At 44.5% G+C, this 27641-nt stretch overlaps 1 protein-coding gene across 6 annotated transcripts in view; it reads left to right on the top strand.

Moving 5' to 3' along the window:
- ptprsb (protein tyrosine phosphatase receptor type Sb) overlaps positions 1–22105 on the top strand; it is an 82435-nt gene extending 60330 nt beyond the window's left edge. For 3 of the 6 annotated variants that reach the window (XM_027027596.2, XM_035528069.1, XM_035528070.1), the window contains 19 exons: positions 2813–2907; positions 3675–3928; positions 5928–6015; positions 7433–7648; positions 8034–8188; positions 9305–9316; positions 9614–9726; positions 11155–11252; positions 11840–11963; positions 12240–12415; positions 12589–12708; positions 14094–14248; positions 15746–16031; positions 16593–16771; positions 17280–17406; positions 17659–17784; positions 18171–18325; positions 19256–19391; positions 20066–22105. In XM_027027596.2, the coding sequence (XP_026883397.2) occupies positions 2813–2907; positions 3675–3928; positions 5928–6015; positions 7433–7648; positions 8034–8188; positions 9305–9316; positions 9614–9726; positions 11155–11252; positions 11840–11963; positions 12240–12415; positions 12589–12708; positions 14094–14248; positions 15746–16031; positions 16593–16771; positions 17280–17406; positions 17659–17784; positions 18171–18325; positions 19256–19391; positions 20066–20134 (2684 nt within the window). In that variant the 3' untranslated portion in view covers positions 20135–22105. Of the gene's footprint in view, positions 1–2812; positions 2908–3674; positions 3929–5927; positions 6016–7432; positions 7649–8030; positions 8189–9304; positions 9317–9613; positions 9727–11154; positions 11253–11839; positions 11964–12239; positions 12416–12588; positions 12709–14093; positions 14249–15745; positions 16032–16592; positions 16772–17279; positions 17407–17658; positions 17785–18170; positions 18326–19255; positions 19392–20065 lie in introns of all 6 variants that reach the window. The other 3 variants (XM_035528068.1, XM_035528073.1, XM_035528071.1) reach the window with 3 other exon arrangements.
- Positions 22106–27641: the final 5536 nt, after the last annotated feature.

The following is a 27641-nucleotide window of genomic DNA, read 5'->3' as shown; positions in this document are numbered from 1 at the left end:
AATGGCAGTTTAACCTTAGACATTTATAACAAAACATTTATAACAAAATTGCAGCATGATACATGACAGTTTTGAATCTCTGTATGTAAAGCCTAAGTTGTGGGCTAAATGAGATGTGCCAATCCAAACATCTGCCAATCCAAACTTTGGGGCTGTAAGCCAGATTCTGTTTGGTGGAGAGTACTTTTCAGTGGACTCATCAGTGTGTGTGTGTGTGTGTGTGTGTGTGTGTGTGTGTGTGTGTGTGTGTGTGTGTGTGTGTGTTGAAATGATCTGATGAGGCATGCAGCTTGAGACCACCCATTCTGTGTCAGCAGCATCCAAACCAGTTAAAAGAGTTGGAGTGCGCAGTGAACCACAGCAAGTTGTGACTCACAACAGTGTGTGTACCTGAGCCACAGTCCTACCTGAATCTGCCAGTGTGTGTACCTGAGCCACAGTCCTACCTGACTCTGCCAGTGTGTGTACCTGAGCCACAGTCCTACCTGACTCTGCCAGTGTGTGTGCCTGAGCCACAGTCCTACCTGACTCTGCCAGTGTGTGTACCTGAGCCACAGTCCTACCTGACTCTGCCAGTGTGTGTACCTGAGCCACAGTCCTACCTGACTCTGCCAGTGTGTGTACCTGAGCCACAGTCCTACCTGTCTCTGCCAGTGTGTGTACCTGAGCCACAGTCCTACCTGACTCTGCCAGTGTGTGTACCTGAGCCACAGTCCTACCTGACTCTGCCAGTGTGTGTGCCTGAGCCACAGTCCTACCTGACTCTGCCAGTGTGTGTGCCTGAGCCACAGTCCTACCTGTCTCTGCCAGTGTGTGTACCTGAGCCACAGTCCTACCTGTCTCTGCCAGTGTGTGTACCTGAGCCACAGTCCTACCTGAATCTGCCAGTGTGTGTACCTGAGCCACAGTCCTACCTGACTCTGCCAGTGTGTGTACCTGAGCCACAGTCCTACCTGACTCTGCCAGTGTGTGTACCTGAGCCACAGTCCTACCTGTCTTTGTATGACTGGCTAAGAATTTCAAAAGTATTCACTCTCTAGGATGTAGTCCAAAAACAACAATCACCTACGGTGCATGATGGGAACAGCAGTGGAAGACGTTGTATCTCCAGCTGCTAGAGCCACTAAAGTACACTGTCAAATTGGCTTTTTGTAGTTTTGTAGGGATTCCTACATTGTAAGCATTAGTTCAAGCAAGTTTCCTCATCCCATATCTGTAATCCCTTTCAAGGTCTGCGTGAGAGGTCTCCTTAGCTTCATATTTTGCCCAAACGGTAATTGTCTTGGCAAAAGCATGTTCTAAAAATGTTACATTTGGATCAAAGCTTGACTTTTAAGTTAATCCCAAATTTCTGGAGTTAGCTCAAGCATCTCTAAGTCTCCCTTTCTTTCTCTCTTTCTCATTTTCTCTCTCTTATTTTCTCTTTTTCTCTCTCAGTCTCTGATCCTTCATCCTTCCCTGCACAGTCCATAAAGGAGACCACTTCCATGATTTCCTGCCCCCAAACCCTTCAGACCGTCCATGTGAAATCCTGGCCTTGGATTTGTCCGTAATGAAGGGGACGGAGGCAGGTTAGTAGGGCAAAAAATGTAAAAACCCAGGAAATCCGAAACAACCTAGGGAGAAGAGACACACAGTCCGAAATCCCAGGACATGAACAGTGGAGTGTCCACAAGACCGGTGGGGAAAAAACCCCAGAAAAAAAACTGTGATCACAGAAAAGGAGTTGAAGGAGAAACTGCTTAGAGAAGGAACACTCAGGACTGTGGTAAGGGGACTCAGGTGTGTGTGATGAGTATTGCTGTTGGTAATCAGGAGATGAGAACCTCTTGTGTCTGGAAACAGGGTGCTGCTGGCACAGCCCTAGAGCATAGAGTGCCATTCCGGTTCTCTCCATCGACCTCGAGACGGTCCGATGTTACCAGGGCCACGTACTTCGTCTTCCTGTGCACCAGTGCGGCAGGTACAGTGGGCAGCCACAGGTTGACTGGGGATAAAGGGTGAAGGTTTCTGCTTACACCCACGCCAGGACCATGGCCAAACCCCATGCAGCCGGCGGGGTGATACTGAGCGCCCGCCTCCAGCACAGGTATGGAGATCCTCGGCTCCTTGACTCCACCTTGATGATCGCCTCCTCTTCCGCTGCCTGCCTTCACCTTCAGACCTTGCTGACTGATGCTGCACTTTAGTGCGTGACACACTTCCTGGCGGACTTGGAGTGGAGTAGCGAAGTGGGAGGGACACTTTAGAGTGCGCATACTGCCAGGTAACAGTCACAAAACCATGTGGGCCCTGTGGAGAGAACAGAGGTGATCATTAATTGGCTATGAGCCCTGTGGTAGTGAGTGGTGATGGGTGTTTTTCAGCTCTCCCCCCTCAAATACATCCTTCTCTTATTTTATCTGCTTCCTGATTTCATTTACACCCCCCAATCTCATCTGATTCCCATTCCAGTAAAATCTGGAATTTTTTTCAGTGACACGCACATTTTTGCTGGCTGTCTTTGTCTGTGTTCATCTTAACGGACTGAAGCTCCTCTCCAGGTATTGGTGAGCAATGGAATCTAGGCCAGCTCTCCCTGGAACGTGGCCATGGCGACATATGCAGCCAACCATGTCCGTCACGCTCACACCTTTGCTGTTTCCCAGAATTCCCAGCACGGCCAGCCGGAGCAGCTGGGGGTCCAATCGCAGCCCTGATCCTCGCGCTCCGATATTCCCTCTCCGTCTCTCATTCACTCTGACGTGTAGTTATCTTTGATTAATGGTGCATAATTGTGTGTGTGTGTGTGTGTGTGTGTGTGTTTGAACAGACGTGCCCAGGAACTTCTCTGTGAATTTGGCAACCAAGACGAGTGTTCTGCTGACGTGGGACTTTCCGGAGAGCAGTTCTCCCTGCCGCTTCACTGTGAGTGGCACCGGGATGTCGTGCATGCGCGCATGTGGCTAACGGTAGCAGACGTGCTCCAGAAGACACAACACAAAGGCTGATATGGTTCTTACTGATGTAGATGTGTTGTGTTCAGAACTGCATAGACCAGCCAGTTCCCAAAACTCTTGCTTGTTTTATTATGTTTTGTTCTTTTATGTATGCGTGAGTTCATAGTCTAGTTAAAATACACTGGAGGGCTAAACATTAGTTATAAGGTGTAAAGCTCCTGATGGCATGCCTCATGATTAGAGTAATCAAAGTTTTATTTCTGTTAGTAATGTCCACAGGTTACTTTGGGGTAAAGGAATATCTGTTTAAAGCTTTTCTGAGACCTTACAGAATCTGTTTAATAATTTCTTTCTGCAGTACTTATTTTATAACATTCATTTAAAAAAGTCCAAGCAGGTTTTCTATAGTTAAGGGTATGTGTATATAAGCTTCTGCATATATACCCTCCCTGGCATAATTCAGGGAACGTGTTCAGTATCATTTAACACGATTCACACACACAGAACTCGAGCCGATTCTGACTAAGCAGACAGCCATTTCCAGATAAAGGCAGCACAGACGCTTTAGTGCTGCTTTCTTTGGTGTAATGACCAGGCACGTCTGTGCCAGTCCTCCATGTCTCAGCTTGTCTCAACTTTTCTGTTCGTACTTGTCACTGTCTTGTGCGACATTAATATCCTCATGGACACGAGTTTCCGTGACACTGTTAAGCAGAACATAAAATGGTTCCTCAGGTGGAATACAACCGCCAGAAGCTGGAGGTGGATGCTCGGTTGAGGAGGGCCGTGATCCCCAACCTGCTGCCCGACACAAGCTACGACTTTAAGATCACCAGCCCCGAGGGCAACGTGGGTGGCCTGAGACACCGGATCCATGCCAAGACCTCACCCCCCATCGTCATCAACCGGCCCGAGATCGACCACAGCCGAGACACGGAGACCACTGTCACCATCATACTGCCCTCGCTCGACACACGGACCCTCGTCAGGTGAGTGGAGAACTTTTTCATGTACAGTATATATTAAATTAAGAGGTCCACCAAAATTGAAAGGTTTTAATGGCGTTTTCCCAAATGCAGCAATTAGTCAAGATGTTTGGTGTCCGAATGTTACTGTTTTTTTGGTTTTGCACTGTTGCTCTGAGGAAAACGTAGCTAACAAATAGTGTTACCTATAAAAAAAAAGCACACAAGTGCACTAAAGAGCCAAAAACAGTAGTTGCAGACATGATAAAGCAAGAATATTTTGTCCATACAAAGTGTCATGCAGTGTCATAAAACTACCTAACCTGATACAGTTTGATGTGTGTGAAGATTTGAGCATCCAGTTTGCATAGTGCAAAATTTTGGACATATGCTTCACTTAGTTATTAGCAACACTAACTTCAGAGAGCCAGTGTAACATTAACCTCCATTAAATTTGGAGATCAAACATTGTGGTTAACTTCAGTTGGAAAGCAGGAAAAATTGTGCAATATGTTTCTAGAACATTATTCGTATATATTGTGTTAGATATGTAATTTAATATATGCATGTTCAATATAAGATGAGTCTACCATGCAATATAATTAGTGTGTTGTATTTTGCTTACACAAGAGTTCTATTAAATCATCAGCATAAACACATGGTTTTGAAGTGAGTGTAATTATAATAGCTGGCATTACATCACAGATAGAAGGAAATATGATCATATCTTAGTTTCCCATATATGAACAAGTTCAAAAACACATTCATGAAGAGACACAAAAAAACTGTAAACATGGCGATGTTTACATAATTGGACTAAGACTTCGATACACAAACACTCAAATCCTCAGTGCACATACTTTTTAAAACCTAGAGCCACACACTCAAGGACAAACACACTTGCTCTCACGCATTAATAATGCATAGCCGCAAGCACACACACCCATCTTCTCTGCTAGACCCACACATATTATTACACATACACACACTCCACTGAAACACGCATGCTCTCACATAAATCAATCATACATAACCGCACACTTAGGCACCCAGCATCCCAACACACATTCACACACTGAGGAATCTTCCAGTTCCTATTATGTTAATAATTTATTGTCATGGTGATTTGGAGTATTACTCTACTTCCTGCCTGGTGATGGCAATCTGAGTGGTAAAACCATACACACACATACCCACTCCCACCATGAGAGACTGGCTAATGTTCAACGCACTGGTGTGATTCTGATCTATATGGCCATGGTCAAATGCTTTCCTTACTGTAATGTCTGAAATGCACCTTCTGGAGAGCTTAATAATTACCTTGCAAAAGTAATCATTTGTTCGTTATTTTTAATTTATTTATTTATTTATTTGTGTGTGTGTGTGTGTGTGGGGGGGGGGGGTTGAAACTTTGGTTGCGAGCTTGTAAATGGGTGATTTACGTGTGTACATACAGATACTCTTATAAAGAACAACTTGCATATGTTTAATCAGTATCTCATTACATTTGCTCTCTGGAAATTAAACCCCTGGTGCTGGTGTTACCAGACCTCGGTGAGTTTCAGGCCCGCTCTAAGTGGCTCGGTGGTAGTGTTAGAGAAATGGTCCTAAACTCATACACAGCTGTAGCTCATTAGAGCTTCACTCGTGCAACTGAACTTCACTTGTCATCTTTTAAGACTGTTTCTAGACATAAGCGTGAGTCATGATTCAAGGCTATTACAGCTCATTGGTTGTAAGCCTAATCAGCAAACACTGGCCTGTCTAAATACAGTATTTATCTATAGCTCCTAAATAAGGGCCTTGCCGATCTCTTGTGCCGAGTCTAGCATTACTTTAAACTAACCTGTTTGTGACAGTAGCTTGGTCTCCACCGTATTGGAACCCGCTGTTATAATCCTGCGGCTCCTTGGGTTGCTCAGAGCAGAAGACATCCATTAGCAGACATCATAGCACTGCTGTGAGCCTTGCTAATGAGATTCTTGACAAGGCCATTCACAGCAGTGTCTCTCTGTGCTCACAGGAATATCTATGTGGTGGTTGTTCCTCTAAAGAAAGGCAGGGGACTGAATCGACATCTGAAGAGCCCAGACGAAATGGACCTGGAAGAGGTATGCTCGATGGCTGCCATCGTCTCTTGCTAGCAGGACAAACTTGTTCTGATTTATCAGCGTTGGTCAGTTAATTGTAATAGAATCAGCTTTTGTTCACAGATTTATTGTTTTGTTGAAAATAAGAAACGTCACCAGTGTAACTCATTTGAAACTGATTTTAAGCAAAGTAAACTCAAATTAATATGTCTGAAAAAATCATTCTTCATTATGTGTAGTAGAATGTGGAGCAACTGTCAGAGGTGAAATTGTGGGACAATATCACCTCCGCCTTACTGTACTGCCACTAAATGTTACTAGTTATTAGTCCTTACTGTCATTAGATATAATGCTACCTTTATCAGTAATGTCACAAAAGTTATTGAATATAGATCCAGTATAGGTCTCACTCAAATAATCAGATTCATAGATATAATGATAGATATAAAATTAATATTAAATATAATATTAAAACTTTAAACATGCGATATGTACAGATTCATTTACTTTACAAGGAATGTAAGTTACAACCCAACTGAAGAAGAAACCCTGACTTATCACATTAATTTACTAGCATTAAAAGCCACCTTAAGCTTCCTGTAGCTTTGTAATAATATCATTAAGAACTTCTCATGTGGAAGTTCTCTGTCAGGGCAGATTCTAGCTCAGATGGGACTGGGCTCGTGGGTGCAAGTCCTCTGTCAGGGCAGGTTTTCTGGGCCTGAGTGATGAGAGTATTTGTCAGAGTTAAGTGCTGAGCTGCTCTGTCAGGCCCAAGCTTACTTTAGCACAATGTGTCAGCAGACGTAATGCAGAGGTGTGAACCTCGGCCCACGTACACACTGCATACGTGCAAGTCACAGATCAATTACCCCAAGAGACAGACTTGTGAGAGACCTGTGAGATATGTGGATGCTCATGATATGAGATCTCTGTGGACCCTCTGATTCAGTTGAGTAATGAAATTAGTAATTGAATTCTCCTTCTCACAGAAATGTCTTTGAGAAACATGCATAAAGCTTTTAACTACATTTGAAGGGAAAATCCATAACTGTCCACAAGATTTTTCATATCATTCATTGTGTCAAGATGATTTGAATAATTTTCATTAGTGTGTTGCGTATTTTATGGGACATGACAGTCTGAAATAGGTTTGTCAAAATTTCAAATGAACTTTAACGGCATGTCCTCCAGTGGTGCAAACTAAGAACCAGTATTATAATTCTTGGAATGTATCATTGAGATAAACATTTACATAATATTATAACATGTTCCTTATTTGCCTAGTTGTTGGTTATTAGCAACAAACCTGTTAGCAACAAAATGGTTCCACCTGATTTGTACTCAGTTGGGTTATGCTCAGTTGAGTTGTGTTCAGTTAAGCTGTACAGTTGAGTTGTTCAGTTGAGCTGTGCTCATTTGAGTTGCATGCTCTCAGCTGTTGAAGGACATCAGCCAGAAGCAGCGCGACCCGCGGCAGAGGCAGGTGGATCTGCGTCGGGCATACATCACCGCCCGCTTCACGCCTTCCACCCTGCCCGCGTTCTTTACCCTCGGAGACCAGCTGGACTACGGAGGCTTTGACAATCGGGCCCTGGAACCGGGCCAGGAGTATGTCTTCTTCATCCTGGCCGAACTCAACTCCACCACTGGGGTAAGAGGCTAGAGAGTCCTGAGGAAATGTCATTCCATGTTTGTGAGATGCATGTATATGTGCTTTGGGATGTGTGGATAAATTTTTTTCCCCGTGGCTTGTCTTACACCAGGCCTCTTAAAGTGGCAAAGTGGCATAGATGTAGGTTGAAGTGACAGTGGAGGGTTAATGACTTTTGCATCCTGCGTAGTGATTAAGAAAATACATTTGTGGTATTTCTCCAGTACTATAGTGACTACAAGCACCCATCCTGTTCACTTTCCCTCTGCTCCACACTGACAGTAATGCTGACAGTAAAAGCAATCTAATACAGTTCAGATGACATTTGGAACGTCGCCGCCTCGTTGAGCTGTGTGTGACATCGCTGTGCTTGTGTGTTCAGAAGATGTTCGTTGCCAGCCCCTACACCGACCCGGTCATCGCACCCGTCTCAGACCCGCAGCCTCTGGACGCTGGCGACGGCCTCATCTGGGTGGTCGGGCCCGTCTTGGCTGTGGTCTTTATCATCTGCATAGTCATCGCCATCCTGCTCTATAAGAAGTGAGTGGAAACTATGAGCTTTTCTTTGTTGAAGGCTGAACAGCTGGTGTATTTACTTTCCCCTTTGATGAATGGAACAGATCTGTTTAGCTGCTTAGCCGCTTAGCCTGGTTTGGCTGTTTAGTTCAGCATTATCATTAAAACTATGTTCCCGACTTGCAATGTGATTTACTAGAAGTGAGCTAGTAGATGAATGAACAGATGAATGAATGACTGAATGAGATATGGATCTGGACAAGAGGAAATGAAGTCCTTAGAAGTAAAGTTGCCATTACACAGTAGAAAAATGTCCCCCATGGTGTGACAGGGAGAATGTAAAAGCTGAGATTAAATATGTAACAGGCTGCTATTTTGGTAGAGGGAGATAATAGCATCAGGGGGAAAAAGATTCAATTATATCAGGAGATAATGGAAAAGGAGCCAAATGGCTCCTGCATATGGCCAAAAAAGGGAAAACTCCCTACAAGCTGATTCAAAGTGAGCACAATCCGATGCCTCTCAAATTTAGCAGCAAACACTAAAACCAGGCTGCATCTAGGGCCGACATTTGGGGCATCGTTTCATTCCCTTTGCCCGCCTTCGTTGAGAATAAAACCCATTTCCCGCTCCCCGGCCCAGGTGCACGTCGGCCCTGGTTTACGGGGACTGGGTAGCCTGGGTGTGGAAGGTATTGGTGCCTTCCAAACCGCCTGGGTGACCTTGCCTGGCGCGGCTAGCCCGTTGGCATGGCGATGGATCAGCCAGATAAATCTCCCCCTGAGCCAGGCCACTCCCACAGCCCTTCCATTTACTCCGGAACCGTCTCCCCCCCCGAGGGCCTTGCAGTTTAAACGGTCCCCAATGCACCGCACTCTTATCTCCGGGAGGTGTCATGTAGCCCCTGCATACAAATGCAAAATATTGATTTTTGTTGCTCTTTCTTTCCCTGTTCCCTATCTTGCTATCTCCCTGTCTACCTGAATTCTCTCTCTCTCTCTCTCTCTCTCTCCTTCTTTCTCTAATTTTACCCCGTTCTCCCTCTACCTCATGCTTCCCTTTCACCCCCCACCACCTTTATATATATCATACTTCTCAATGCTGTATCCCTTGCTGTGTTACATTCTGTGGGGACATCAGCAAACCAGACAGGTAAGCATTACTGCCTTCTAATTGCTGATGGGAGATTACAGTATTTATTCTAGTAGGAAAAGCCTTAAATTGCAGAGTCTTACTAATGGCTAACTGCTTTGCTAATAATAGCCCGATTGGATTTTCTGTTATATAACATTTAGCAGATAACTGCTGGAACTGCTATTAATTGCCAGTTTATGCTTGTAGATTGCATATATTGATTGCTGTGCCCTGAGTCTAGTTAAGTTGCTGCGTTTATGCATGGGTGTTTTGTGTGTGTGTGTGTGTGTGTGTGTGTGTGTTTCTACTCATTAGCAAGCGCAAAGACTCAGAGCCGGGCACCAAGTGTTTACTGAACAACGCTGAAATGATTGCCCATCACCCCACCGACCCCGTAGAGATGAGACGCATCAACTTCCAGACACCAGGCACGTAAACACACGCGCACAGACGCACGCACGCGCGCATGCACACACGAACTCACTCACTCACACAATGTATGACCCAGAACATATGTGGAGACAATAGTGGCGCTTTGGTTAGATGTGTTGGTGAAAATGAAAACTGCCCTGTGGGGTCATGCAGTGTCCTTTATCAGCTAAAAGAGGAGAAGACCAGCGCAGCTATTGAGAAGCCATAATAGCTTTATACATTTATGGGGGGGCAGAGATGGGAGGGAGAGAGAGAGAGAGAGAGAGAGAGAGAGAGAGAGAGAGAGAGAGAGAGTGATAGAGAGGGAGAGAGAGAGAGAGTGATAGGGAGAGAGAGAGGGAGAGAGAGAGAGAGAGTGAGCGAGAGAGAGCGAGCGAGAGAGAGAGAGAACACTTCACCACTTTAATTAAGTCTGGCCTTTATACGGGGTGCATTGGCCTTAATTGATACTTGATATAGATATGTTTCTGCCTCAGTGCAATCAACACCCTTATCCACAAGAGGACGTACAGTATCCTCTGTTACAAAGAGGACAACACTTTAATGCTGTTCTTCTTTAGCTCAAAGATAATGCCACTGCGCCCTCTGCTAAGGCAGGCTCTCAATTCGGTGTCAAAAGTTAAAGTGAAGTTGTCCATAGTGTATTGTCAAACAGTAAGCACAGCTTAAGGACGCAGCTTTCAACTGAGACAGAGCATGCTATTTTTTTTCCACACCAAGGACAGCATCCAGAATGTCTGTAGATCTGCTGCAGGTGGCAGGAATCCTCACTATAAAAGTGCCAAAAATGGCTCCAGTGATCCTGAACAAAATTTTCCTCAAATTTTTCCTCTCGCTCCAGTGCATTCTCTATTCTGTCTCTCTCTCTCTCTCATGCACTCTCTCTGGTGAATTCTCTGTGTCTCTCTCTCTCTCTCTCTCTCTGTCCCTTTTGAATCTGCTCTTTCCCTCTTCCACTCTAGAAACAAAATGGCTGCCTCTCAGGAGGTGCAGTCATTTATGATTCATAGCTGTGAGATCACACCTGCCTAGATGAAAGCGTAGATCCATCCACCAGCACCCACCCACCACCTTCGCTCGCTGCGTGTTCTTGTGTTTTCTTACACGCACACACTTTCATACACCGACACACACAAACGTACGTGCATGTGTATGCACCCACACACTTGCATGTACAGATTGGCACACGCGCATGTTATCACGTGTAATCACCCATACAATCACCATACCTACATCACGTGTAGTCACATGCACGTTTAAAAATGGAATAAGGAATCACACAACTTTTTTGGACACACACATGCACACACTCAGAAATATACTCAGAAATGAAAGCGCACACACATCACTCCCTAACAGCTATTCTGGTGACTAATTGTTCTACTCTCCTGCCTGTGCCTTGTTTTGACCTTTGACCCCTGCAGGTATGATGAGTCATCCCCCAATCTCGATCACAGAGCTGGCAGAACACACTGAGCTTCTGAAGGCCAATGATAACCTTCGTCTCTCCCAGGAGTACGAGGTGACTAATGAGAAGGGGGCTGGGGGGAAAGAGGAGAGAGAGAGAGAGAAAGAGAGAGAGAGAGAGAAAGAGAGAGAGAGAGAGAGTTTAAGAACGACAGAGAGGGTGAGGGAGAGAATTAAAAAGAGCTTGATAAGAGAAAGTCAATGAGAAAGCGGCAGAGACCCTGGGTAAGGAGAAGAAGAGACGGAAAGAAAAGGATGAGAACAAAACAAGAAGGAGAGAGAGGTGACGCAAGAATTTGAGGGACATAACGGAGGGACTGGGGGCATGTTCTGGCGACTGGAGAGAATGAGGTGGTCATAAAATCCAAGGTCACCTTGGCTACACTCATCACCTCGTTCAGCCAGCTGGCCTGCTTTAGCTGGGAGAGTCTCTGGAAGCAGGCCACGCGTTATCCAGCCAGCGTTTTATTGAGCGCTAGCTGTGAGCAGTCTCCCTCATAAGGGAGGAGCTATGGAGCTAATCCCCGCGCGCCTCGCCCGACTGAGTCAGCGCTGGCCGTCCGTTCAGGCTCAGACGGTCGCACCGGTGAGGCCGTGTTCGTCCCCGGCTCTGACACAGCTGTGTCTCTCTGCCTGTTGCAGTCCATCGACCCTGGGCAGCAGTTCACGTGGGAGCACTCCAACCTGGAGGTAAACAAGCCGAAGAACCGCTACGCCAACGTCATCGTCTACGACCACACCAGGGTCATCCTCGTGCCAGTGGACGGTACGACCCGCTCGGGCATCTCCGCGTGTGTCACAGCTGTAGAAACTTTAGCAAGCCCTTTAAGAAATTCAGTTAGGGAAAAAAAAAGGGAATAAAACACTAAGCTCATGCCAGGTGTGATGGCGCTATGGTGCACTAAAAGTCGTTGGAGTTGGAGCCAGTTTGGATTCAGCCCCAGCTCGAATAATCAATAAAAAAAAGTTCTCTCCGTGTGTGTTGTGTCCATTCATATAAAAACGATCTGCGCCAATCATGCCTATTTCTTGTCTTTGTCAGGCATTATGGGTAGTGATTACATCAATGCAAACTACATTGATGGCTACAGGAAACAGAACGCGTACATCGCCACACAGGGCCCCCTGCCCGAGACCTTCGGAGACTTCTGGAGGATGGTGTGGGAGCAGAGAGCAGCTTCCGTGGTGATGATGACCAAACTGGAGGAGAAATCACGGGTGAGATTGCTCGCGCGCGTGCGTGTGAGATGCGCAGATGCATGCGAGCGTGTGCGCACGAGTGAGTCTGCGCGGGAATCTGTGTGGGTGGGCGAGTGTGTTCGCGCGTGCGTGCTCGTGTGTGTACGCGCATGTATGTGTGCGTTCAATAGGCCTTTCCTGTGCGCCTGCAGATAAAGTGTGATCAGTATTGGCCCAGCAGAGGCACAGAAACGTACGGCCTGGTGCAGGTCACTGTGCTGGACACCATGGAGCTGGCCACCTTCTGCGTGCGAACCTTCTCCCTGCACAAGGTGACTCGCTGACCCTCAGCTTTTCCTTCTCAGCGCTGTCCAGACATTTGACTGATTAAAATATGTTCCGCTATATTTGCCATGATTTATGTCAAATGCAGAAATAATATATATGGTATCTAGCTGTACTGATTCTACATATATATATATATATATATGATTTGATTCTACAAATATAGAATATATTCTATATTATTTTCAAATATAGAATAAACACCGGTTGCTCTCTTTCTCCCTTGCTAACACTCTCTCACTTTTTCTTTATCTCTAAGTCTCTCTGTCTTTTTGTCTCGCCTGATCTTCTCCTTTCATCCAACCAGGTGGCCTGTCTGTGCTGTCTGTCTGTCTGTCTGTCTGTCTGTCTGTCTGTCTGTCTGTCTGTCTGTCTGTCTCTCTCACACCCTGCTTGTACCTCTCTTTCCTCGACTCCCTGGCCAAATCGTTCTTGCTAGCTGACAGTTGCTGTCTTTCTTGCACACGCCTGACACTTTCCTCTGGAATCTTTAGCTCTATAATTACCTTCCTCTCCCATAAAGAGTATATCACATCTCATACTTCGCTCTCTCTGTCTCCCTCACGCCTGCTCACTTATTTTCTGTTGCTCTCACGCTCTCTCGTTCTCCTTCTTTCCATTTTTCTTCTCTCCCTCTCATGAATAGAGAGACGCTTGGAAACGTTTTGCAGTATGAGGGATGAAGTCGTTTTTGACTTTTTGGAATGGGCAGTTTTAATGGGTTTGGCTAAGAGTTCTTTAAGAGCCGTTTGGTTGAAAGTGTGACGCGCAGGTTTTCAGTGTGGGGGGACTGGCTTAGCCAACACAGAGAAAGGAGAGTTGGTTGTTTAAGGTGAAATTAACGCATCATGGTGATTAGTATCTGTTTCGGTACAATACAGATGTGATAAATCTCTCTCCCTCTCTCTCTCTCTCTCTCTCTCTCTCTCTCTCTCCCTCCCTCTCTCTCTCTCTCTCTCTCTCTCCCTCCCTCTCTCTCTCTCTCTCTCTCTCCCTCCCTCTCTCTCCCTCCCTCCCTCTCTCTCTCCCTCCCTCTCTCTCTCTCCCTCCCTCTCTCTCTCCCTCCCTCTCTCTCTCTCACCCTCTCTCTCTCTCTCTCTCTCCCTCCCTCTCCCTCCCTCCCTCCCTCTCTCTCTCCCTCCCTCTCTCTCTCTCCCTCCCTCTCTCTCTCTCCCTCCCTCTCTCTCTCTCGCCCTCTCTCTCTCCCTCTCTCTCTCTCTCTCTCTCCCTCTCTCTCTCTCCCTCCCTCCCTCCCTCTCTCTCTCTCTCTCTCTCTCTCTCTCTCTCTCTCTCTCTCCCTCCCTCTCTCTCTCTCCCTCTCTCTCTCTCTCTCTCTCTCTCTCTCCCTCCCTCTGTCTCTCTCTCTTTCCAGAGTGGTTGTAACGAGAGGAGGGAGGTCAGGCAGTTCCAGTTTACAGCATGGCCTGATCATGGTGTCCCAGAGTACCCCACCCCGTTCCTGGCCTTCCTACGCCGGGTCAAAGCCTGCAACCCTCCAGACGCAGGCCCTGTCATTGTTCACTGCAGGTCCGTACGGACACTTCCACAGACGACGCCCGCTCGGTCTACACTCCCACGGACACGCCTCCTTTAGTATACACTTCCACTCCCATTGACCAGCTACGTTTAGACACTGTGCTGGCAGTTTGTTGTGTATATTCATCCACAGATCCAGGCGAACCACAGGCACAAGAGTGCATATCGTTTGATTGATTGATTGAGTGAGTGAGAGTGTGAGTGGGTGAGAGAGAGAGAGAGAGAGAGAGAGAGAGAGAGAGAGAGAGATCAGTCTTACAAATAAGGCTCGGTTTAGAATCTATTCCACAAAAGGCACATTATCCTCTGGAATGCTTTCTGTAGTCGTACGAATAGACAAACCGCTATGAAGAACTTCAAGATCAAAAGTGTTCGGAGACGTTTGCTTATAATTCTTTATGGGGGGGGGGGGTGTGGTTGCTGTAGATAAGGCTAACACTGGAAAAGGCTCTTTAGTGTACAGTGAATACCTGCGAGGCAGATCTTAGACGAATCTCAATGTTAAGCTCCCAGTCTGATTAGGACTAGATAGGATATCTGATGCTGATTTCTTCCTTTCAGTCACTTGGGGCAAAACCTCCTTGTTTTCTTGACCCACTTTCTCTGGTCTCCCTCTCTATTCTCCACTCCATCTCTCTCTATCTCTCTCCTCCATCTCTATCCTCCACTCCATCTCTCTCTATCTCTCTCCTCCATCTCTATCTTCCACTCCATCTCTCTCTATCTCTCGTCTCCCTCTTCTACTTTTTCTATATGCACTTCATTGTATGCGATTGATACACTCTGTCTGAATGTTTTGTGTGTGACCCAGCGATGTGTAAAATCTCCTTGGACAATAATCTCGTGAACACACACACACACACACACACACACACACACACACACACACATTTCAGAGATCATCACACTCTTGTCTTACTACAGGACGCAGACATGGCATGAAGAGTAATAACGTGCTAAAAATTTGGTACTACACACCATTCTACCTACATGTCATTAACACCCACAGAGACACACATACTCACACCCACACACACCTGCCCCGGTGATTAATGCTGATTACACTGTTTTGGGCTATCTCCTCCCATTCTATAGCAACAGAGAATCTATCATTTGGAATTACAGTGGAATTAGAAAGAGAGTTACAATCCTGAGTGCTATACTCTGAAATCCACCCCCTAGGGCTAGATTACGACTGGAGGTGTTTTATACCCACTCTAGTACAACTACATAATCGCATACACTTCAGCTTGATGATGTGGCAGCATACTCTCTGATGTGGCTTTAGATAGAGTAAGATGTTTTCAAACAGCCTGACTGAAATAGTACAGGTGACATTGCTTAGTGCTATATAAAAATGTAATAGGTATATCGCAAAGATGTTCATTCTCACTATCCTCTTTTTTCTTTGTCTCTCCCTCTCCATATCGCTCTCTCTCCCTCTCTCTACATCTTTCTCTCTCTCTCTCTCTCCCCCCCCCCCCTCAGTGCGGGCGTGGGTCGTACGGGCTGCTTCATCGTTATTGACGCCATGCTGGAGCGGATCCGCCACGAGCACACCGTGGACGTCTACGGCCACGTGACGCTGATGCGCGCGCAGAGGAACTACATGGTCCAGACGGAGGACCAGTACGGCTTCATCCACGAGGCCCTGCTGGAGGCGGTCGCCTGTGGCACCACCGAGGTTGCCGCCCGCAGTCTCTTCTCCTACCTGCAGAAGCTGGCGCAGGTGGAGATGGGCGAACACGTCACGGGCATGGCGCTGGAGTTCAAGGTGCAGAGGGCATGAAACACACCCTCACACATCAAACACACCCCTTCTATCCACCCCGTTCTTCTAAAAGGAAGACCTGGAAGTGTTTTGTCATATCAGATGCACTGACGTCCCCTTAGAGCAGCTGTGAGGATGAGAAGATAACGTGGAGTTCTGTTTCCTGGTAGTATGAACTATATCACGCTGAGCTGTGAAGACTTGTATGTTAGCATGTTGATAAAGATACTAAAGCTAAGATTGTGTCTAAGATGGATTTTTTTTTTGTTTTTTGGAATGATTTACTCAGAACTGGAGAGACCAGAAAGAGATCACCTTAAATTAACATCCTTGGAAGCATGTTAGATCTTATTAGGTCTTACCGTAGGAAGTGTTTGGCAATAAACAGTAAAAAGCAGGAAAGTTTGTGATAACGTCACCTGTAGAAGATATACTGGCCATTTTTAGGCAAAGTATTCTTCATCTGTCTTTGTCCTTCTTGACTGATCTGGGCTTTTCTGTTCTCCTCTGTCCTGCTTTGGCTCGGTGTTCTGAACACATGCCTTTCTTTTCTCTGTCTCTCAGCGTCTGGCCAACAGCAAGGCTCACACATCCCGGTTTGTGACGGCCAACCTGCCTTGCAACAAGTTCAAGAATAGACTGGTCAACATTATGCCCTATGAGACCACCCGTGTCTGTCTGCAGCCAATCAGAGGCCTCGACGGCTCCGACTACATCAACGCCAGCTTCATCGATGGATACAGGTACTCTACAGCACTGTTTCAGACAGCTAAAATGCTTCAGAATGCACTAGAACCAGGTTTCTCAACCAAGTCCTTGGGGGCCCACCTGATGGTCTGTGTTTTTGCTTTAACCTAGCTTCCACTGTGCCAGGTATTCAGGGCTCCTAATGGCTTGGTTCAGGTGTGCTGGGAGCTGGAGCAAAAATGTGAACTGTCTGTTGGGCCTCAGGGATTGGGCTGAGAATTACAATCCTGGAATAGCAGTGACAGTGGGAGTTACAAAGGAGTAGGTCCTATAACAGTGTAGCTGTACACATATAAAAACTATTCCACATTCAGCAGGTTTTCACCTTATGCTGAATTCAGGCTGAGGTATATAGAATGATATTGCACTGTTCATACAAGGTCCAGCCCGCGTGTTTTATCGTGTCTGTAATAGTAAACAGTGTTCAAAAGCTAAAAAGGTAGGTGGGAATCCACCGTGGGGTTTTCATGTTTTGGATCGTGTATTCCACTGTACCCTTTTCAGACAGCAGAGGGCGTACATTGCCACGCAGGGGCCCCTAGCCGAGACCACCGAGGACTTCTGGAGGATGCTTTGGGAGCACAACTCTACCATTGTGGTCATGCTGACCAAGCTGCGAGAGATGGGCCGGGTGAGTGGCTGTCCTGCAGAAACAACTCCGCCATTTTAGCAGCAATGAAGCTGGAGAAGCTGCCCCCTTCAGAATTCATAGAGAACATTTTAGATGCGAGGAGCAAAAGGCAGTAACCTAATAAATCATGTTTTACTGCTCTCATTGTGTCAAGTATCTCAATATAGATAGATTTGAAATCTTCCCAGGGACTGGGAATTGTGTTTCAAGAGATTGTTTTATTTATCCTTAAGTGGGAATGTGTGTATACAGGAAAAATGTCACCAGTACTGGCCGGCAGAACGTTCAGCTCGATACCAGTACTTTGTGGTGGATCCCATGGCCGAGTACAACATGCCCCAGTACATCCTGAGAGAGTTCAAGGTCACGGATGCAAGAGTGAGTACCACACTGCACAATGTGAGCAAAACCACTGAAGATATGCTCCTGGCTAATAAATAGTTACATAAATGTGGTGGCTGGTGTCATGTGTCCTGGAGAAAGCACAAGCTAGACTCCATCCTTGCAGGGTGGTGGCTGTCCAGCGATGGAGGACGTCCATCTAGCACATAGGAATTGGTAATGATTAAATGGAGGGGAAAAAAACAGCCTGGTGCTGAATAAAACATTCATCATTTCGCTGACTGTTGTCACACCATGACGTGTGAGATCACCGTGATGACATTGTGCTGGCAAGAATGGTTTATGCCTGTTACAGTGTGTTTAGACTGGTTTGTCACTTTGTCACTTATTACTGTGTGTGCATTTGTGTCTTCTTTTTGAAGGATGGACAGTCCAGAACTGTCAGGCAGTTCCAGTTCACTGACTGGCCTGAGCAAGGAGTGCCAAAATCAGGGGAGGGTTTCATCGATTTCATTGGACAGGTGCACAAGACCAAGGAGCAGTTTGGGCAGGATGGACCAATCACAGTCCACTGCAGGTCTGTGGTAGTTCTCAATAGGTCCCCTCCATGTCAGGGTGAAAGCTTATTGGATTTGATGTGTGTTTGTGTTTGCATGCACACAAAGCCATTTTTAACTACTAGGATTTGTTTTCATTAACTCAATAAAAGCTTTTCAGTGTGCCCACTGAGATACCAAGGTGGGTGGGCCTTTCCATTGTAATGGCAGAGTGACCCTTGATGCCTGGCCCTGCCCATTTGGGCTGGTGCAGACTTGGCTGTGACTCAAGAGGTCAAGGGTCAATCTCAGGTGATGGCTGCTGCCTCCGTGCCCTTGGCAACTACCCATGACCTCCTGCTGTTCCAGGGAGGCTGCATATGTGGCTGATTAAATATAAAGATCCTCAGAGACCGCACAGAGGCACATGGCACAGCTGAAACTAAAGCCTGAAACCTCGGTGTAGCGTGCAACCCTGCACTGCTCAACAGTGCTTGACCTTGGGACACCTTCCAGAGTGTGTACATTTCTGTCGCGGCTCACGCAGTTCACGTTGGCTGAGGTGAAGCTGAGACCTGGCTGTCAGTCGTGACACTGGTCTGCGTGTTTTGTAAATACCTGCATGCGTTTTTAAACAATTTTTTTTTATGGACGAGTGAAAGAAGGGCGGAGCCTCAGGGTGCGCGAGTGGCCAATCACGCGTGCCGCTGGGTCACATTAAACTGAATAATAATCAAACGAGAGTGATTCATTAAGCAGCTGTCACCTCTCCACTTCATCCCCCTTTCCTTCTCTGTCTCTTTCACTTATTCACTTGTTCATTCTCTCTCTCTCCCCTGCATTTATCGGACCTTCTCTCACTGTTTCTCATACCTCTACTTTCATGCCTATTCCATATGTCTCTCTGTTCTCTCGTTCTCTCTCTCTGTTTCCTCTGTTCTTCCCTCTCTCTCTCTCTCTCTCTCTCTCAGCGCGGGCGTTGGTAGGACGGGCGTGTTTATCACTCTCAGTATCGTACTGGAGAGGATGCGCTACGAGGGCGCCGTGGACATTTTCCAGACTGTCAAAATGCTGCGCACACAACGACCAGCCATGGTGCAGACTGAGGTAAACACACCCCATGCCCCGCCCCCACCCTCCACTGCACCAGGACACAGAGGACATCGTTTCCAACATATTTATAACATTTATTGATAATTGGTCAGGGCAAACTACAGTAATGATACACCAATCCAATTACATAATAAAATCTCAATATACAGATGCCAATATGTTCTGATGGTAAAGCATCATCTGATATAATTAGGCTACACATTTGGGTAACTTTGGCAAGACTGTGGTTGTAATGCATGTAATTTAAGCATATGCATAGTTTTGTTTTATTTTGGTTTGTTTGTTTTTCTGTATGTGAATGTCTGGAGTCAATTTAAGGGGTAAAATTAAATCGTGACTGTTATTAGTAATAATCTATGTTGTCAGTAGTCTAGATATAAGACAGAAGTACCATATCACAATACTGTGACGCTTTAATATATTTTGACATTATTTAATAATAATGCTATAACACTCTCAGTTGGGACCTATATTTAGAGGTTACACAGGTCTGTGTTGTGTTGGCATTACTGTTCCAGGTAAACTGTCATTTAATGAAAATTACAGAATAGAGTAACAATAATGCCGCCAAACGTTTTCTTATGTGCTACTCTACAAAGTCTGCATCTGTCTTACTCTGAAGCTGGTATGTTGAACAGTGTGTGCTCCTGTGTGTTGGATTTCTGCAGGAGGAATACCAGTTCTGCTACCAGGCTGCTCTTGAATACTTAGGAAGCTTTGATCACTATGCAACGTAAGGGAAGGAGGACCCGTTCATCTCAACGCCATTTTTCACATCTCACAACGATCTACAAACACAACCGATCTGAGCTTGTTCCAGAAACAAGCATCTATTAACTTTCTTCCCAGTAAAATTGAATGATGCCATTACTGCGAGGGGATCGTTTTGAAGTACGATGACATTGTCGGGCGGAGACCTATGTTTGGAGGATAAGACAAAGAAGACAAAATTATAAAGAACTTATTTTCTTTCTAGAACTTCTTGGGAAAGTTCTGTATCACACAGCAAGCTTATTACCTCAGTGTTCAAATATTGATATTAATGTTGTGGTTGGCTTTTTAGAAATATTACAATGTGGGTAAAAATGAAATCTTCAAAAAACAGAATGGAAAACGTACTAAGTGTGAAAAAAAAAACACAAAAACAAAACAAACAAAATACACACACAGACAAAAGAAAAACATTACACTCAAAAGCCTGAAAAATTGCTGCACTCTGCAATGGGAGTTCTACCCAAACTGTATTTGCCAATGAAAAGGTCAAAGGTGAACTCCAGTCAGCCGCCAGAGGTGACGGCTTCTGCTGTGAGGCGGAGGAAGAGGAGCCAGGTGACCTTGTTCTTTCCTAAGGTCCATGTTGCCATCGCCAACGTTTCGGCGCCCTAACGGACGCAGAACTCCTACCTTCTGTGCCTAAAGGAGCAACAGCAACGGAGGGTGAAAGGTCAAGGACTTTTCGTCCAGCTTTGGAGGAGAACAGCCGTGCCACTGACTCATCGTACAGTACATTAGTAACGTGATATAATCGGTTTCAGTGTCTCTTTTACTCCTGGTCCACTGGAGCGCTATTGTGACTGAACCATGCCTTTGAAGAGCTGTCAAATTCATCAGCAGTTTTTGTTGGTTTTCAACAGAGCACCTGTGAATACTTTTATTATGGTGTGTCATTTTCTTTCTCTCTCTCGCTTTCTAGCACATTCTCTCTCTCTCTCTCTCTCTCTCTCTCTCTTTTCTTTCCCTCTCTCTTTTTACCTTTTCTCTTTGTCTCTCTCCACAAATATGCTGCTTATTTCCTGTGCGTGAGGAGGAAAAACGGGGTTCGCAATGGTTTGAATCTAGTCGTTCGTCTACGCTCATCCGTCCTTCGCTGCGCTCCTGGAAGACCCCCCGGAGCAGTGTGGAGGCTCTGTGCTGGCTCTGGAGGCTCTGGGTTTGAGTGGAAGAGCTTGCGTATACACCACAGAGGCGAAACCAGCCCCAATCCTTTGGTAATGCAGATACATGCTGGGCTGTAATTAACTTAAAATCCATGTACAGACTTTGGCAGAGAACTTGAGGTTGGTTAAATATTGAGATTAAGGATTTCTAATCCTAGGGGTCATATCTTGTCAAATCAGAAGTTCTCAATAAGACAGTGTTGCCCTTTGGAAATCTGGCGAGTGAATATCAAAGTGCTCCAACTTTGCTAATGAAAGCTCCACGGCTTCATAAAGCTTTATCTCCATGCATCTCCCCTTCATAGAAGGCAAGTTTAGGGTTTAAGGGTGTATTCCCAAAAAAAGGAATTCCCCAGAATCACTGTAGAAGTTGATAGAGGTCAGTCTGCTCCAGTTACTCTCCCGTTTAAATAAACTGAGCTAGAAAAAAAATTATAACTCATGTTTTTGTTTAGTGAAGGAGTCGTGCGTAGGCGTAGCACAAAGTAGTTCGTATGAAGGACTTAGCCCAAGCCGTCTCAGACAAGAGGAAGGACTTAGCCTAAGCCGTCTCAGACAGAAGGAAGTCCGAAGACAGTTTTCATGGGTCTTTTACTCTAATCTCAACAAGAGACTAAAAGTGAGCCTTACTGTTGTTGTCAAAATATTTAACCACCACGTTTTTAATTTAGTTTTGTTGATATTATGCTTGAATTTCTAAGAATATTTATATTATTTTTTGAGTACCTATTGGAATATAATCAACGAGATGTTGTGTAGTTGGCAAGCTAATGTGACTGTACATGGTTCCTGTGTAAGGTTTTGTTTATATATATATATATATATATATATATATATATATATATATATATATATATATATATATATATATATACTATATATATATATTTCCTGTGAACTGAATTCTCCCTTAGAGTGTCCAGTAAGAACAATACAGTACAAGGCCCTAAACAAAATTGTCCTAAATCCCCAAAACAAAAGATCCTCTGTCAGGCTCTTAAACTCCTCCCCAGTGATTTTAATGTGCTTTACTCCTCCTTGGAAAGCCCTTCAAATGACCAGTTCTCCAAAGGGAAGAGAAACCCCAGTGCTGTGAATGTGCGACTTCTGATAATGGCAACAAACATTTGATGACAAACATTTTGTAGTACTGGAAAGAGAGAGAGAATCTAAGGGAACTCGAAGTGAGCACAATGATTTTTGGAATTTGACCTCTTGTTCCTATTTCTCCTAGTACACCCATACACAGTCGGTGAGGTCTGAACTAACTTTAAAATATTAATTGCCCTTATTTACCCAGAATATATATTTGTATTAGGTTCTCTTGTTGTTTCTTGCTAGCCAGCTATGGAAATGGTTGCAGTGAATAATTGCACAATATACAGAATTGTTATGATCAAATGTCAGCTCTCAGAATCAAAATGTTGAAAGAAACATTGTTATACACGTGCACTTTGATCTGGAGTTTAAAACTGAACAAATTGGGGAGACAAAATTCTTTTTTACATCCCAGGAGGTAAAGCACATTATACCATTTGAACGATTTTGAAAGACTTGGAAGGGAAAGGAACTCTCTTCAAAACGGTACAGCCGTCAAAGTGCATACCCAGCTAGCTTTGATGTACTGGATCTCAGAAATGCTAAAACAGTAGTCCGAGTGAAAGCACATACCATGAATTCTTTTGAGGAAAGGGATAATCAAATGACTGAAATGCTGCAAAGAGTCAGAACAAAACAGAAGAGCACAACAGACCCTGAGATTACAATGCATAATGAGATATTCAGGCCAGTGCTACTGAGTATTCACACTTTCAACCTCTTCTATCTGAATTAATTTGAAACCATGTATGTAGATATGTTGACTTTGTATTAAAAACAGAATGACTGGGTATACAGTACTCCTAATAGATTCTGTGGCCTTTCTTTCAATCTTCAGCTTCAATGCATATTTAGTTTTACATTCATGCAAATAGCAATGATTTGTAATTCTTCTTTTCACGGCACTGTTTGAAGGCTACTTTTTGGCTTTGTTAAAAATGAAGCATTCTGTTTTACTTGCACATTCACACACTTAAAAGTATTAGGACACGGAAAGTTAATTTCAGAGTCGTCCACTAGGTGGCGATACTACTCCCAGGCACGTACTAACAGAAATAAACCACTACTCGGTCCCACGGAGGGTTGTATTGTCCTTGGTCCTACATACCTTGAGTCAACTCATCAGTTATGTCCTGCCTCTTGAAAAGCTGAGTCAGATTTGTTAGAGCAGAGAAACCATAAAAACATGTAAGTTACTTTGTCTGGTTCCCAGGGCAAAAAACTGGAGAACTTACAGAATAGCTGAACTGGCTGTTTCATATATACAAAGACACACACATACAAACGTTCACTTATAACTATTGCATTGCTGTTATATGATTATCTTAATTTTTTCTAACACAATTAGAAAACCTTTTTTAACCATTAACATTTTCAACATTTTAACCATTAAGAAGTTAGTATTTGGTAGCTGGCATTATTAAAAAAGTTTTTAAAGATGAGGGGGCCAGTAAAATATCTCAGCAGTGTGGGTTTAGAATTTTTTTTTTTTTCTTTATGTTTTTATGCGTGCATCCCCGAAAAGAAAATGAAACAGAAGACCCGACACGTACACACACATAATACGCTGCTTGGAGGCCGGTATAGAGAACGTCTATAAGAGCGTGGCCTCCCTGTTGGTTCCCGCTCCAGGGAATACGCTACCCTACCTATTAAGTCTCACGCCTTTTTAACTGAAAGGTCTCTATTCTATTTGTATTCATTGCATTTTGTATCTTATTACTGTCCGCAGGTCTGCGTCCAAGGAAACAGGACGTAACCTAATGCTTCACATGTCCAAGGGAGAGCTAGGTTACCATGTTCACACCCTTAGCCATAGTTAACTGGGATTATTATGCAAAAACAATAAAAACCCGAAACAAAACACCATTCTAACACGGGAAGAGTCGGAGTCCTTTCTTTGCGAGCCTTGCGTTGTGCACTGAAGGAATTCTCGGTGTGAATCTTTCGGCCGACGCGTTGGAGGTCGCGGAGATGAAGAGGAAATCTCGCAGGTGAGCGGCAGGTCTTCATCGGATGCGGGTCAGTGCGCTGAGGTCTGTGGTTCCTGAAGGCAGAACTCTGGAGGCTTGTTCTGAGGAGCCAGTCGTACACAGTACTTGTAAAGACACGAACATTTAAAGGTGAATGTCTGAATTAGTTATAGGCTTGTGTATAAATGGAATCCACGGTAAGTGGATTGTGGAGGCGTTTTTGTTAATCTGATAGCGGGGGCTGTCCCTGGAGTCTCGACTCCCCCCCCCCAGGGTACCAGTGCTGACATTGTTCTGTTCTGGAAACCATGGTTACGGCTTTAACGTGACCCATCACCTTTTCGTGATCCAGACGTTTTAGGAGACTTGCGTCTCCTCCCATTTAGAGACAAGAATTTCTAGTGCAAACTGGACACTGCTGGATTTCTTTTTGTCTCTATCTAGGGCTATGGTTATCGGGTCTCCTGTCTCGTTGTGTGATAATCTTGTCTGATTGTGGTTTTGTTTGTGTCTGATGAATTTGCTCTTTTGGTAACGTTTTCATCTCTCAATGTACGTTGCTCATAATGTAAAGCAGTAAATATGCAGAAACTTGTTTAAAACGCTTTTAGCCAGGTGGATAGTAAAACTAGCGTACGGCGAGTTCTTGGGATGTTAACTGTTGGTGTTTGCTAATGAGCATTAAGTTTAGAGGCATAAAGCATATCTAGTGCAACTATTTGTATTAATATATAGGGTTTTTTAAGCATTATTAATTGTGACTCCTAGGAACTAAGCTGTCTACTCTAATACATTGTGCTTTGTATTAGCTCTCTGCTGAACATCCTTTTACTTTTCAGTAGATTAAAGGATACTTGAGTTCATTATGTATTTTTAAAACTCCCTGAGTCACACACACACATCCAAACCTTCTTCAGATTTATCTGATCTGAATATGATCCCTGATAATAACTGTAACAAGGAGTGTCAGTATGTCAAAGGGGCCACCTGGCCATATATACATTCCTGTTTATGCAAGATCATAGAAGCTCCTGGAAGTTGTTTTATTCCAGTTGCCATCTAGGGCATTCTTCTACCTTCATTACCCTGCTGTTTTACTTGGTTCTCTCACTACCATTATCGTACTGATGATCACAGTAAAATATTTTACTTTTTTGTCTTTAAAAAAACCAAAAACATTTATTTTGTAGCTTCATGGGAAAGACAGATGAGTGCACGCATCTTAGAATGCAGACGATGAATTTCAGAGACATTTTCAAAACAGCAAAGTGGTTCCATGTTACGGTCATATGTGCCTCCAGGGGCTTGGTGTTGTTCATCATGTGCTCACAGGTGGCATATGTGAGCAGGTGTGTGAGTGTGTAGTTAAAATTGTTCATGGTACCAGGGGAGACGACGGCAGCAATGATACCAGATTTCATTTGCCAGGCCATTTTGCTCCACTCCACAGCAGACACAGAGCATGCAGCAGGGCAGCGCTGTAAGTCCATCGGTTTACCCTGCTTTGACAACCCATCAGCTCTCATGTCAGGTGTTCCATGAGCAAGAAAAAAGAGTAAACTATGAGTTGTACATCCCTGCACATTCTGTGCAATACCTCAACTGGTAATTGGTCTCCTGACATACCGATTTCTTTTGGTTGGAATTTGTAAGTTGGAGTATTTGTATTTTCATTTAATTTCCTGACATATACAGTTTTTTTTCCCCAGGTTTAAATTTTGTAAGTTCTCTCCAGGCTTGTACTCTGTATTAAAACTAACATTACAGCTGGAAGAATGTGACTTATTTAGGGGTTGGATCTGGTACTGATACTGGAGTAAAGAGCTCTCCTTTGTCTGTCTCCTGACTGAGTACAGGATATAAGCAATATCAATGCCATCTCGATCTGAACTGGGTCTCTTGATATCTACCTTTGTATTGTGCAGTGTTGTAAACATGTGTCTCTGCAATAAGCTCTTTTAGAATCTCATGCTGAACACACCACAAGGACCTCTGCGATCTCTAGCCATCTCGGATGGAGCCAGAGGTAGTTTTCTGACTACATAGCCTGGGTGATTAATTTATTTTTTTAGTCCACATCTTCAGCTGCCACTCTGGAATCTCTTAAAATAAACCATTATTCTGAATCCAGTGCTCTGTGCACCCCTGATAGCACCCCTGATTTGCACGTCACAGGGTTGATTCTGGCTAATGGCTTCAGCTTTGTCTGAGTAAGGCAATTAGTCCAGAGCTGTTCCAGGAGCACTGGCCATATAGATGATTACTGTTGGTCAATTTGGTAAAAAGCACAAAAAATGTGTGTGAAAAGTGTTGTTAAACATGGGTATGAGCATAAATTTACCCATGTGACACCTAAATAAGTCTGGGAGAGGGGTTGGTGGTTGTAACTGTACTCCACTGCATGCACAGTAGTCTACCTGCAACCATGACGACCACGAATAATGGAATATAATACAACAGCTAAGACTGTATGATAATAGAGTGTAACTTTGTTAAGGTGATATTCTGAACATGACAAATCAGACGAATTTGTTTCTTACTGTATTTCATGTAATGGGGCTGGGTAAGAATATTGTGGTTGGGTATTGTAAATGAATAATCGGCTCTTTGTTCTAGTTAAGGTATATATAGGTGCATATATAGATGTCAGTTCTTATAATACTAATCAGTGGAGCATGACAGCTGGTATGTTCAGGTATCGTCTTCTGTGTGGAAAGCTTATTATGGTAGTGCATGCATGCAACTTAAAATTGTAAGTTTCTGCATGTGTGTAGGTGTGTGTCTGTTCCAGAATTGAAAGAATGAATGTGTTTATAGGTGAACAAATACCTCACTGACTAAAACTGCTGTCATAATTTGTAGATATTATGTTTTTGCTTCACACACACACACACACACACACACACACACACACACACACACACACACACACACATACACACACACACACACACACATTTTCTTGAATAAAAAGTAAAAAGGCTGAGCATTCCAGAGAGGTTTATTTGCTGATAAGTATCTGAGCAGCAGAGTGTCTTGTGTGCAATTTGACATGTGGTAAGCCGTACTTTTTACATGATCACTCATAATGTGTGTCATGTAAAGGCTTTGTGCAAAAGCAGCGCAGATGTCACATGTCTTTAAAGGAGACATTTTAAATGAGAGTGTTCGCAGGACGGTTGGTTAGGGAACTGGAATGTTCAGCTTCGTAGTTACTATTGACAGGGTTGTGGCCC

The sequence above is a fragment of the Electrophorus electricus genome, chromosome 7, assembly GCF_013358815.1.
Source record: "Electrophorus electricus isolate fEleEle1 chromosome 7, fEleEle1.pri, whole genome shotgun sequence".
In the NCBI taxonomy this organism is placed as follows: Eukaryota; Metazoa; Chordata; class Actinopteri; order Gymnotiformes; family Gymnotidae; genus Electrophorus; species Electrophorus electricus.
This window is presented reverse-complemented; position numbering and strand designations above follow the sequence as displayed.